The sequence below is a fragment of the Sander vitreus genome, chromosome 2 (assembly GCF_031162955.1).
Source record: "Sander vitreus isolate 19-12246 chromosome 2, sanVit1, whole genome shotgun sequence".
Taxonomy (NCBI): Eukaryota; Metazoa; Chordata; class Actinopteri; order Perciformes; family Percidae; genus Sander; species Sander vitreus.
Window position 1 is genome coordinate 25,570,714 of NC_135856.1, and position 13,905 is coordinate 25,584,618.

At 41.5% G+C, this 13,905-nt stretch overlaps 2 protein-coding genes across 4 annotated transcripts in view; one reads left to right on the forward strand and one right to left on the reverse strand.

Annotated features, from left to right (window-relative positions):
- The window catches only part of dclk2a (doublecortin-like kinase 2a), a 49,615-nt gene extending 45,109 nt beyond the window's left edge, over positions 1-4,506 (forward strand). The window contains 3 exon segments of the mRNA XM_078262800.1: positions 60-173; positions 2,681-3,286; positions 3,288-4,506. Coding sequence (XP_078118926.1) covers positions 60-173; positions 2,681-3,286; positions 3,288-3,491 — 924 coding nt within the window. The 3' untranslated portion in view covers positions 3,492-4,506.
- A 1,359-nt stretch (positions 4,507-5,865) lies between these two features.
- The window catches only part of lrba (LPS-responsive vesicle trafficking, beach and anchor containing), a 198,456-nt gene continuing 190,416 nt past the window's right edge, over positions 5,866-13,905 (reverse strand). For 2 of the 3 annotated variants that reach the window (XM_078262819.1, XM_078262811.1), the window contains exons 53-56: positions 12,091-12,192; positions 11,764-11,960; positions 7,759-7,910; positions 5,866-7,301 (exon numbers count right to left, since the gene is read on the reverse strand). In XM_078262819.1, the coding sequence (XP_078118945.1) occupies positions 7,211-7,301; positions 7,759-7,910; positions 11,764-11,960; positions 12,091-12,192 (542 nt within the window). In that variant the 3' untranslated portion in view covers positions 5,866-7,210. The remainder of the gene's footprint in view (positions 7,302-7,758; positions 7,911-11,763; positions 11,961-12,090; positions 12,193-13,905) is intronic. The other variant, XM_078262827.1, reaches the window with a different exon arrangement.

Consider the following 13,905-nt stretch of genomic DNA (forward strand, 5'->3'; position numbering starts at 1 on the left):
AAGATTGTTTGAAAAACCATTGCACCACTTCCCCTCATTGCATGTTTGTGTGTATGTAGGACGACGCAGTCATGGAGAACAACATGCAGATGGAGGTCACAGGTAAACTGAAGACGCACTTTAACACTGCGCCTAAGCACAACAACACCACAGCTGCGGTGTCCGTCATCATGGTAAGCACCCAAAAGCATTCACAAACCAAAACAACTCACTGTTCTGCAAATATCAGTGTTATATTTTTCTGAGATATACTGCGGTCCTCTTTAGAGAGCAATCTTATGACCTACATTAAGATTAACTAGCAGTGGCCTCTGTAATCTGCAGTATTGAGGTTTTGACAGGGCTTTAATCATAATTGACAAGGTGTCTGAAGCAGATTGCAATTCGGGCCTTTTTCCAAACCTTTACTGCATGGCGGTGGATGTCTGACCCAAATACAGAAGATTGAACTCCTTCTAATTCACTTCACAGTATATGAATCTTACACCCACTTAATCACCGGGCCACAAATATCTGACCTCAATCATCGTCCAAGAGAGACAACAACAACTTGTGCTGCTGTAAACATGTCAGACAGGATTTTAGAGATGGAATGATGGAGAAATTTGGACAGGGCAGAAGAAGTCATTCCTGTTACACATCCTTCCTTCTTGTCTGTTTTAAGCCTCACTTGCATCATTTCCTGTTGTACAGTTTGACTTCCTCCACTCTTCATCTCATCAGGTCACACTACCCATCATCCCACTCTCTTCAGTCTGTCTGTCTGAACTGAAAGCAGGAAAGGGGGGGGGGGGGTGTCTAATTATAAATTTGATTTGATCATTGCTGCAAAGAGCCTCATTTCTTGTTGTAAATCTCATTTGACAGTTTGAGGTGTAAACGTGGGCCCTGGTCTTGGCCCCTCCTCCTCCTCTTCATCCTCTTCCTCCTCTCTTCTCCTCCTCACCCCTCCCTCACACCCGACCCAGGACCAAAGGGGACGCCTGGAGCTAAGAGCCGGGTACACACTTCATAACCGCCCCCTCCTGCCTCCCTTCTTCCTTCCCAGCCATCGCCCTTCCCTTCACCCTCCATCTATAACAACTCCCACCCCCCCTTGCTCTCCCTCCCTTTCCCTTCCTTCCTGTTTCTTTCTCAGGTCCCCCCGCCCCTCTTCTCCAACCGCCAGCTGCAGTAGCTGCTCTCAATAACCAGCTGATATGGACCTCGCTAACATTCGCTCTGTCCTGGATTGACCCTTCTGAACTGTTTTCACATTCATCATTCTGCTTCTTTGCTCACATTTCATTCTATATGTATCGATCATGAACTTTTATGAGCTGTGAAATCCACCATCTGTGTTTTGAAGGATGTGTTTTATCACAGTCTTGGAGGTCATTTAGCATGTTTACAGTGCTAATGCAAGCTAATGCAAGAGCAGTTTCATTTGCCTCCCTCTCTGCCATAAATTGTTTGTTAGTGATCTCTTTAAAAAAAAAAAAAAAAAACTTTCTGTGGGTCCACAAATCTAAAATTGGTTGCTCAGCACTGTTCCATAGTAATGGTACTCTGCTGCCACCTTGTGGAGGAAATTAAGAACTGTGCTGGCACCATTCTGTAGTTTCAATTCACAGAGATGGATGCAAACCATTGTGGCTTTATTGCCTTGGATACAAGATCCCCCTGCCCATTTTTAAGGACAAGGTTGACGTAATTCTATATTTTAGTAGGTCACAAATAATAGAATAATGCCAATCTTGTCTTTTAAAACTAGAACATTCACATTTAAATCACACCTTACCCCTGCATCCTATTGAGTGCCATGTAAATATAGCTTCACACTAACGGACACGTGTTTCTGCTGAACTAGGCACTTACAAGTCTTAATTTGTTCCAACTCAGTTTTCTCAAATGCAAAGGGTCATTTGGTCCAAACCAAATTAAGTTTCATGATGTGAAATACCAGATTAGCCCTGAGCTGGAACAACAACTGTCCTCTGGCCGTCATGCTTGTTGTGTTGACTTTGTTTTGTGAAGTTGTGAGTAAGACTAGTCTCTGTCCCTTTTTGCTTCTCCCCTCTCCCTGCATTACGCCCCTCTGAATTAGCTCCAAGGCAATGGTATGTACTAACACTTGATGCTACGCTTCGTCTGTTCTGCTGCTGAGATTCAGCACAAGGGCAAATGAGGAACATATTTAACAGATTTCTGTCCCACATAAGAAAAACATCATTGGCTTTACTCGAGACAAAACCACCATGTATTTATCTGTTGAATGAAAAGGTAAACATTCATTCTCTCATTTGCCCTTTCTCTGCATATAAAATAGCAGTGATGATCTGATTTGCCTTCTCATGGGGTCAGTCTACTGTCTTTTTGTTTGATCATCTTTCAGTTATTTATGTTAATTACCATTAGCTTATTTCATCATGTGTGTTGTTCATTCATAGAGATCATAAAAAAAAATACAAGACTGGGTTAGCAGTTAATGATTGTAGGTATAAAAAGAAAACATTTAGTTGATTAAATTCCATTTCTCACCGCAAGAGCTAGACTATCCGTCACAGGAAATGACACAAGCATTAATCATTTTCAATAGAGAGTGACCCACAATATATCTCTCTCTGTTATGATTGGTGTTATTAAAGCTTTAATGGTACACCAGTATCAAGCAGGTCTGTCTGTCTGTCTGTTTTGGCAGAGCACAGCTCTAGATAAAGAGACCCTCCAGCTCACCATCCATCATCGTCCACAGCCCCAAACAGTGCCATGTCCACCATTGTCAGCTGGCAAGAAAGTCCCAGCCAAACCAGCCTCGCCAACAAAGTCAGGACCAGCTTCTTCAACCAAACAGGCATCCCAGGCCAAAGAACCCAAACCCACCAAGACTGCCCGTCTCAAGGCACCCAAGACCGCTGCGTCTGCTGTGCCTGATGCTACACCCACTTCTAATGCTCCCTGCTCTCATTTCCCAACTGACGGTGTTGATTTATCTCCTTCTGCCCCTGTAAGTTTGCTTTTCTCCCCTTCACCCTCTGCTGAAACTTTCCCTATCACCTCTTTGCCTGTTCCCACCCCTCCTGAAACAACATCACCCTTCGCCGCTCCCTGCTTTTCTCTCGAAACTCCCTCACTCTCTGGCCCTCCTGTTCTTTTCGCCTGCAACACTCCCTCTACACCCGTGTCATGCCCTTCCCCATCATCTCCAACCAAACCAGCCTCTCTTTCTCCCACCAAACGAGTCCCTTCCTCCTCTTCTACCAAAGAGGCAACATCCCCATCAACTTCCCCCTCAAAACAAGCTTCCCCCCTCCCCAGTCTCCCCCATCAAACCTGTAATTTTCTTCCCTTTCTCTTCCCCAACCAAACAAGAACCTCCCTCCCCCTCTCCCATCCATCCAACGCTGTTTCCCTCTCCTCCCTCTACACCTCCCAGATCCACGACCCCGGCCTGTCTCGCTGGCCCTCCATCTCCCAGCCCCGAAGCTGAAGAGCTAATGGAGGAGATTTAAATGGCAATTCTGTAGCCAATTTCTCCCCTCACTCCTTCTCTTTATGGGATGAGGAGGCTAAACCTCCGCCCTAAGCATTTCCAGTAGCTGTTAACTGAGCCAGTGATTGCTGTGTCTATGTTTTTCTCTCACTCTTGTCCCACTCATTTTCATTGGACGGAGGATAGAAGGCAAAAGAGTTTGTCGATTGTATATGTGTGTTTGTATTTATTAATAGAGGATGTGGAAAAAGGGAATGAAGTGAAAACATCACTGTTCTGAGTGGTTTGTCTTTAGAAGTCATGCATTACAATATCATGCTAATGTGAATTATTTTATTTATTATCCCATTCTGACTGCCTGTGGCTCTTTTGTAAATAGTTATTCATTACACACACACACACACACACACACACACACACACACACACACACACACACCATTGTGAACTCCTATTGCTTTAGCAGAGGGACAGTAGGTCCATAATACAAGTATTTCAGCACATCGAACGTCTGAACTTGCTAGCATATCTACTTGTAGTGTAATCCAACTATAACTACTATCAGTATTTTCTCTGACCACAGACATCCCGATGGTCACCAAAAGTCTGTTAAACTTAAGATTCCTATTAAGTGTTGCTATCTACAGTACAGTGGGTTAACAAAATAAAGTAGCTAATCTTGAATCAGGCCCTGCTTTGTTTAACATCTTCAGCTCTACTTGGCGATTCTGTGCATTTGTGCGCCTTGAAATCATGCATGTAAGAGACTTAATCAGACATGTTAAAGCTGTTCACATTCAATTTAAAAGGCTATGTTTACAAAAATTACAAATTACAAAACAAAAATCTTCTAAAAACATTACCTATAGTGCAGTGGTTCCCAAACGTTTTGGCTTAAGATCCCTTAAACAATCTGTTGTCTACTTGTAAACCCTTCTTATAAACTGGATATTTCTCTTTGTGGCCATTTCAACCAAATATTAAAATTGTTTTATTTAAATAAAAAAAAGCAAACCTCAGAAAAAAAAAAATTAACACAATACTGTAGATCTGGCTTTCCTATCCAGTTAATCATCTCCAAACCCCTCAAATCTATATCGTGATCCCCGGTTTGGAACCACTGCTCTTGTTATTTAGCCATGTAGAAGGCAAACAAAATCCCGTCCATTGTCTTCGGGTAGGAACAGTAATTTCAGAGAAACATATCGCCAATAAAACAAAAACTCTTTGCATGTCCAGATACTGCTAAAAGTGAGGCACAAGTTTTGTTTAAATTTGGGTGAACTGGCCCTTTAACTGACGAGTGCATCTGCCATTGTAACTCATAAGTCAATTTGGTCGATTATTTTGTGCACCCACTCTAACTGACAGACATGCTGACACATTATCCACGTACTGTTTGTATTATTTGATGTGAACACTGTAGTTGTACATAGTGTGAAGAACCTTAGTGGTCCACCTGAAACTTGGTTTGTTTTTGCCTACGTGTGTCTGAGCAGTAAATGGCCCCTTAAAGTCATAAATAACTACTGTACATAATAGATCCAACAGACATTAAAACCAAATAGCAGATATGTTTCTAATAAACTGGAATTTTCCAAACTGAACTGCTTTTAGCTAGGACTTCAGTCCTGCACAGTAGTGAGGACACACATAACTCATTTACCAGTTGATATAATTCCCACTGACACTACGCTGTGGGTTGCATGAAACTAGTCGACACTGTTCCTTTAAAAATACTCAAGCAGTGGTTTTTGATCTGTTGGATTTATATGAATGAATGTTTTGTCAAGGTGATGGGTTTGTGCCTAACCACTAGCTAAAGTTCATAACGTAATGATGCCTTTATTAAAAACCAGCTTGGCTGAAAACATGGGGCTCCAAGTTGTGCATCCTAAAAATAAGTTAGAAGTGATTTGTTTTTGTTTTGTACCCGTTTTAAACTCCACAGCTGGTGTCAGTAGGGCTAACTCCTTCAGTGGTTCAACATGCCTCTTTACCTCTTCAGGATTTCCAGCTGCATGCATACTCCATTCCCACTTCCTGTCAAGATAAAAAACCCTCACACATACACAAAGTCATGTAGCTTCCTCTTATGTATATGTAGTTAAAAGTAGATTTCATATGCAGTTTGTAAAGGGAAATTTGTATGAAAAGACAGTTTTAAAACAGGTTTATCAGCTGTGTCAAACTGAAGCAACGGTTTTTATTAGGCATAGAATGGCTGCTTTTAATGTCCTAGCGTTTTGAAACCGAAGAACAGCAAAGATGCAATAAAGACTTCAAATGAATGTTCGTGAATATTTTGTGTGTGTGACCAGAAGTTAACCACTAGAGGGTGCTATGCAGTTGTGATTCCTAGTGAGAGACACTTGAAACTTGTGAAAAGACAACTCAAGTTATAAAATTCCATTTTATTGTCAGAACTCAGCGCACAAAACACTCAAATGATTGCAAAAAAAAAAATATATATATATATAGGTTGATAGATAACAGTTCTCATAACTGGAGATTCAAACCACATCAAAGCGAAAAACTTAAAGAAAGTTTCCCCCAAAATCAAAAGATACAAGTGGACGTTTATTTTAGAGAACCAAAGGAACATGTCTCGTTGCCGTTTTAGTGCTGAATCACATTTTAACATAATCACTCATCCTGTGATCAAAACAGAGACAGAACCTCAGACTGAAATAGAGAAAGTCCTTCCTGTCATTGCACATCTCACTTTGCTGTTAGAGAGACAGGACTCAAAGAGGACTTCAAGCTGGCTCGGGCACTGGGTATGATATGATGATATGACGTGATTTGATTAGTGATCTCATACACTCAGTCTTTCCATCACAGACATTATTCAAGATTCCCATTTTAGAAAAAAAAAAAAAAAATTCACTGTTTGCTTATTGAGCCATTTGGGAAAGAATTGTAAAAGCAACATCCTTGATATGGTTTTCCTGACATCCTCCTCTACATGAAGCTCATCTTCAACATCACTGGCTGAGAGTGGGAAGTTTTGTGTTTTTGACGTTTAAAGTAATAAATGATGATGTGATAGGTCTGCACTGATATGTTTTAGACGGGTAGTGAGCCATGCACAAAAACGCAATCTCATAGCAAGCACAGAGGTACAGAGGAAATGGACATTTTAAATATGGAATATATATATATATATATATATATATAGATATATTTATATGTATAATCCCTCTTCGTTTATCCTTCTGCCCAATACATTTATTATTTATTCAAACATTTCATATCTACCGGCTGTGTTGCAAAAAAGCATGTTAAAAGTGAATGATAGCTTAATAATTATTCCCCACATACACACCTACAGGAAAAAACAAAATCACTCACCCTAAAGTACACAAATATTTGGATTTTTAAGTCAAGAGAAAAGGTTCTCACTAGCTCCTCGCAAATCCCGCTTTTGTTTTCCGGAGGAGATGAAAATAGACTCTTACAGCTAAAAATAGATTTGTTTTTAACCGTACAGTAACATAACCCCCACCCCGTGATTTATATGAAAGTTTTCTATCTGATCTACAAAATATAGCAATGCCCTTTTTAAAAATAGTTTTGATTATTTTACTATAACAGGACAGGTTTTTTTTTTTTTTTACTTCTTTCATTGAGATACATTCAGGATATTAGACAGAATAGTGCCTTTGATACAGTAAGAGTTCACACTTTGCAACCGTTTGGATCTTCGTTTGTCAGTCGAGTTGTTGCTGTTGTCAGCTCAGTACCTCGTCTGGTACTCGTGGTGCCATCTGTTGAAGTCGTTGTAGAAGAGCACGATACTTCCAGATGCCATGCCAGTTATGATGCACCTTAGAGCAGGTAGGAGGGAACATCATGAGTTTGTCTATCAAGTGGTTTTTTTTTTTTTATTTGCTGTGAATTTCAATATAATTTGATAATGCAAAATCTGCAACAAGTGAGCCACATTAGTTTGTACTTAAGTACAACTTTGAAGTGCTTGTACTCGCATATTTGAAGTATATATTTGTACTTAACTGCCCTTCAGAGGGAATACATTGGGGAATACTTTTTTTCTTCACTATAAAAACTGTGAGGACTGACAAACTCTACACTGCATTCACAATTCTTAATTAAACAAATAAAAAAAATGTAATGGATCCTTATCATAATGTTATGTGTTTATGTACAAACAAAAACCAGCTGCCTTTAAATAACTATCAGATTGTTTACACTCTCAAATATTGATAATGTACCGGCCTATTATTGGCTGGGCTGTGCTTTCTTTGCGTGGATGTGTTTCGTTACCTTTGGTCATGCGACATGGTCATTGAGCGGATTCCTGCGTCACAGCCTGGGTAGGTGAACAGCTGTTTGAGGTCGTGGACCTGCCAGACAGACACTACACCTCCATCTCCGCCTGTCAGCAGATACTGGCCATCCCGACTCAGATACATGGCCTGACGAAAAGGGAAAGAGAACTAAGTTCAGTTTTTAATGAACTTGAGAACTGCCTGTTCACTCTTTGGTTTCGGGACGTTCCGAATCCTTACAGCTTTTACAGTAAGATGTCAGATTTCTGGGGTGGCCTCTAGCTCACCCAGTAGAGCGTGCGCCCCATGTAGGCTGAGTCTATTGCAACGGCCCGGGGTTCGAATCCGACCTGCGGCCCTTTGCTCCGTGTCGTTCCCTCTCTCTCTCTCCCCCTTTTATATCGAATAAAGGGAAAAGCCCCAAAAAATTATCTTAACAAATGATGTTAGATTTCAAAAGCATACTGTACAATGTAAGATGACTCAGTGACGTCACTGCCTGACTTGTTTGATCATCTGTTACCAGTCCTTCAATCAAACAACCTAGCAGCAAAGCTATCCAACCTGGAACCACATGCATAAATAGTCTCCGAATAGGACTGGTGATCTGGGACCAGTTTATCTCTTAAGTCAAAGTGGAGCTCAGCGCCGCCATCCTCAGGGGCTTTCTGTACACAGACCCTGACTGGCAACAAAGATGGCTCCCCACAGTGAGGCTCAAAGATTTACTCGTCTCATCTGCTTTTCCTGCAAACTGTAACAGCTGAATGGTTCCCTCGGGGATCAGACGTACACAAATCAAGTCTCGTGTTGGAGTCTATTATGGGCACAGTGCATAGTGGAAGCTGAAACTGAAAGAGTCAGGAGCATCAATCAGCAAGTAACGTAGCCGATGAAATGACGAGGCAGAATGTGAGTTCTAAAAGCAGCAAATGACACTAATTTAGAGCTTGCCTCGTTTGTGGTTTTATGACACCGAATTCGTCCGTCTCTTAACTGCGGCCGCTTTGCAGCGATTCAGCAAGAGACGCGTCAATCACCAGCAGCATGTGTGTTGAATCAGGCTCACATTAAATGGAAAAATGAAACTTAAACTTCAGTTCGGAAGTTGGAACAAGTCATTTTCAGGAACTTGACTTGGTAAGGAAAACATAAATAACCCTTCAAGAGCTGTACACAGTGGATGGACGTAGAAAGGGTACAGCCTAAATTAGGCAAATGTTTTGTATAAAAAGAGTTTGTGGAATTTCCTACCACACTGTGAATTAAATGAGCTCTGTTTCTCATTCTCATCACGCACACGCTTAAAGATAGGCACAAGACTTGCATTTGAAGGCGCTCACGCAGACGGGCACAGACAAAACGATGCACTCGCATGCTGCACGCTGGCAGGAGGCCTCGAAAATCAATCCAGCCTAAATTGCCACGTTAGATCAACATCCAAGATAGCTGGGAATGGAGCATGACTGAGTGCGGCGCTGGTTTGATTTGTGCGGTGTGGGTCTGTTTTGTGTGTACAGTAATTGTCTTGTGTATCAACATTCAGAGCTAATCTGACAACAACGATAAAGATAATGCTCAATTCAGCCAATCATGATCAATGCACTTAGACTGAAGTACAGTGCAAACAAGTACATGGGGAAAAATTGTGAACTATTATACCTGCCATAAAAATGTCAAGCTTTTATTGAAAAACTGGAAATTGAGAGCAGCTTTGACGGGATTTTTGGCCACTTGGGGGCAGCAGAAGAAGATGAAAACGCAACATTGACATTATCACCTTTATAGTTGTTATAGTGAACATGTTAACAAAGTGTCTTATTTATACAACCAGCTGACATAACATCAGCATTCATTGGGAGTCGTATTTACGTCCTCATGATGTTTAAAGTCCAATATTCACTCTCCTTTTAGCTCTGCTTCGCTCTCAACCAACTTCTCTGAAACGTTTGGCTCTTTAGCTGCAAAATGCTTCACTTTATTAGGTAGTTGCTCACTTTGTCTGCTGTCCGATGCTCAGAAAGTAGCATGCAGTGGGTTTTTTTCAAAGCTTTTTTGCTGCAAACAACTGCCTGATGCGGAAGGAAACAAGGTTTATAAGAGCTGAGAGTGAACCAACAGTAAGGTTGTGGGCCGTAAAACCAAAACAACGAGCTGAAAGACACTAAGTCGCTCTGTAGAGCTGAGGGGAACTGCAGAAGCACTCCTCCAGCGACCCCTTTTACGGAGTTACATGCAGTCATTGGATCCTCTGTTAATATACAAATATTCACTAGTGCAGCTTTAAATTTGAGGATTGATTTCTTAAGCTTGTTGTTTCTTAGAAATATTCTGCAAGAATAGATGACATACTACACAAGTACCAAAAAAAGAAAGAATATAACAGCAGTTACTGTGTTGCATTAATGCACCTGTGTATCTACTAATGGAATCTATCTGACTCCAGATAGGTCTCTCTGACCTGACTGAAGCCCAGCAGGAGGCAGGAGAGCTGGCAGACATGTCAGCCTGGCCAGGTAGGAGGCTGCAGACAGACATTATAAATCAGTCCTCTGCCACTGGGCGGTCACACAAGATGGCCGATGGCTCTGTGGGAGCTAAGATGGCTACCCGGGCTCAGATGACTAAAAAATGACTCCAGCAGAAACACATGCACTTTTAATGCCCATATTTCCTACTTCTTTTGGGGAACAGTGGGTGGATTTTGAGGCTGGGGAAGGTAAAAAGTTTAATTTATGGTGCTGTTAATCCCCCCCGTTACACGGACGAAGGCAGTGAAAAAACTGCTGGAATGGTTACAATGCCTGAGTTATACTAGTACTTAAAAGACTAATCCATTCAGTATGGCTTCTGTCACTCGATTCTGCTATTAGACTAGGATGCCGACTGTTAGCCTGTCATCTAACCTCTGACTCCAGACCCCTATAAATTTACAGTGCAAACATTCTCTCTCTTTCTCAGTCTTACGCTCTCTTTCTAAGTGGATACTGCAGGCCAGGACAAACACTTATTTATCCTGGAGTCATACCGTGCAGAGGTTTCGAGGCCTGAGAAGATTGATTCTGGTATGTACATGAGTGCACTAAATACTGTTTGAGTCTCAGACCAGGGAGGGTGGAGCTAAGGGGGGTTGAGACTCTCACAGCCTCACTCCAAGATGTTAGGATTTTCCTAATGCCATCTGACATGGCTGGAATTTACAACAGCAGAGGAGAGCTGACAAGGCCGGCAGTGGCCCACACTGTTCCCAAGTCCCAGCTTCACTGCTTTAGAAGGAACTCTGGCAAACTCCATAAGCATCTAAAGCTATCATTAGTTTCTCTTAAAGACACTAAAGTATTCTGCAACCTGCAAACTGAACACTTGCAACGTTCCCAGTGATGTTAATACAATCAATCAGCATTTGTCTGTGTGCGTGTGCTCATTAATCACGTCTTTTACAAGTTACATTTGTGGCTTTGTGTGGGAGCAGGCTGGTTGGCAGGTTAGGAGCCAGTGGGCACGAGAGGTTTCTTAATAGGAAACAGGCGTGCGGCTGTCTGTCAGAGCGAGCTTACATTTCCCAGGCCAAACCGGAAACAAAGGGTCAGGAAACCAAAGGCAGTAGCTGCTATCTTGTGTCACTCTGACCACGAGGGAGGAAATGTGGGAAATGGGGAATGTGTCGTCTTGCGCTGGAGGATGGTTAATGGTGTTGGTGTCCAGAGCTGACCACTCCTCTGGAATGTTCTTTACCACTGCCGCCTGACGCAATTTGACCTGACAACAGGGCTGTGGATCAAAAGGACCATTTCCTCTGGTGTATGCGTGTGAAAGGGAATAAAAAGAGATGTGAAGCCGCAGTTTGCCCCGAGGCGGGCAGACCCTTTACCTTTCTCAAATCTCCAACCGTAAGAAAGCCTTTAATCAGTAAGAGGACATTATACACTGATGTGGTGCAGACACACATGTGCAAGTGCACATTCGCATGCATGCTCACGCAGATATTAAATTTCATCACCTTGATGCTGTCTTCCATCTCCATGTGTCCGAGCAGTTTGCCGTTGACACTGAAGCGACAGAACTGCCCCTTGTCGTAGTAGATCACGCAGTGTCCCTCAGTGGAGGATTGGATGAGACGAGGCCGCAGGCAGCGCTCGGGGCCCTCCAGGGTCCGCAGAAGGTCCCCATTCATGGAATGGATCAGACAAGGACCCTCTGAGCAAACATATGACAACATTATAAATCAAGTTAGAAAAGCAGGGTGATTCTTTCACTCTAGTCAATGTAGTTTTGTTGTTAGATAAACATTTTGGACATATTAATAAAGACGGACAGACAATCTCACCTTTGCAGCCACTGATGACGAGACCCAACTCCGCACACACACTCGCACATGTCACTTCACAGTCATGGCCCGTTAAGATGGCCCGCGGTGTGGTAAACTCTGCTAGGATAACAGAAACAAAATAGGTATGTCTATTACAGACAACAGCATCACAAAAAAATGCATTACTACTTTTGGTCACCTGAGGGAGCAAAATGCAAAGAATTCTAATAGACTCATTGCTTAAAGCACCAGTCAATACTGAGTAATAGAATAACTTTTAACATTTTCCAGTAAAAAAACATTATGAACAACCAAATAAAAACCCAGGCAAACAATAACGTATGGAACTAAAAATAAAACCATGTCAAAAGACAAGTTAATTATTTCTGCTCAGAGGAAATGTGTTTGATATGTTTCTATATAGAAGTACAGTATATGTACAGTAGCTTGTCGCACAGGCTTTGAGCCTTTTATCCTGCACATACATTTCTGCCCTTATTCACTCTCCTTTTCTAGCAATTGTCACCCTCTGCCTCTCCCTATCTTTAAAACCTTCTCCCCCTGACTGCCTTCACTGGATCCAGATGTTTCTGCACTACAGACAGAGAGAGAGAGAGAGAGAATAAGAGTAAGTTATGGTCCAAAGAAGTTTGTGTGATTTTGTTTTGTTTCGAGCTGTCTGGTAGAGCGACAAAACAAAATTGCTTTTTACTTCTCCGTCTGTACATGCACTTTTTGCATACCATTTTTTTTTTTTTTTTATGTAGATGGATTAATTGCAGGCAGATGCTGTATGCAAGTGTGTGTGTGTGCGTGCGTGCGTGTAGTGACCAGTAGTCTCCGGGGCAGCATCCCTGAACTGGGGTGCGGGGTTCATTAGGGTTTCATGTCTCACAGAGGGGGTCTTGACTTTAATGACCCCGTCTTCTTCTTTGCTGTCACAGGGCAAGTTCAGCCCAAAATGAGGAACACAGGGCAATAACACTCAGTACATGATTCATGTTTAAATGCTTTATGAAACTATTCTCCCAAAAATATTTGCATGTCAACCCCCAAACTGCTCCACAGCATAGTTTCATGTAGTTTTTCGAATATAGTTCATTTCTTAAAATAAATGCCAGAAATATACAATGCTCTTTCAGCAGTTTTGAAAAAGAAGTGCGGTTTATTGCTGACTTGGCCAAACTATTCAGAGTTTGTTAAAGCAGTTTCTCCCGTTAATTCAATTATATGACATAAAACTCAACACAGGTTCACTAATAAGGTACATCTTCTCCCAAAAGCCTCAGCTTCTGTTAATCCTTAATTAGATTTACTGTAGCAGAAAGACTCTATTCCGGAGGACAAGCTGAACTCTCGTCACGTATAAAGGACGACATCAGCATAGTTTCAAATAATCAATAAAAACATCTAATATGTAAACACAGTGATTAGAATAATACAGATTACAGGGGGATAATTTAAATCAATAAATGAGTTCTGATAGAAAAATATTCATGCATGTTATTCAGTAATTATTCAGCAACAAAGTTGAAATACTGATGTATACAAATGTATAATAACAAAAAATAACAAAAAAAACTTAGTACTAGCAAGTGACTTCACTTTTTTTTCTTTTTTTTTTAAAAGCCAGTCCATTGTTTCATCTCCCTACATCCGGCTCTTTTGTCCACTTTGCAAATACGCATCAGTCGCCTAAACTCTGGTCACATCAGGTCGACAGCCTAAACGTCTACATTTCATTTAGTTAACTGGCTAACATCCTCAACATCACTAAAAGCAAACTTATGACCTACAAGCTTGTGGATTAAAGCATGATGTTGGGTTTTGCTC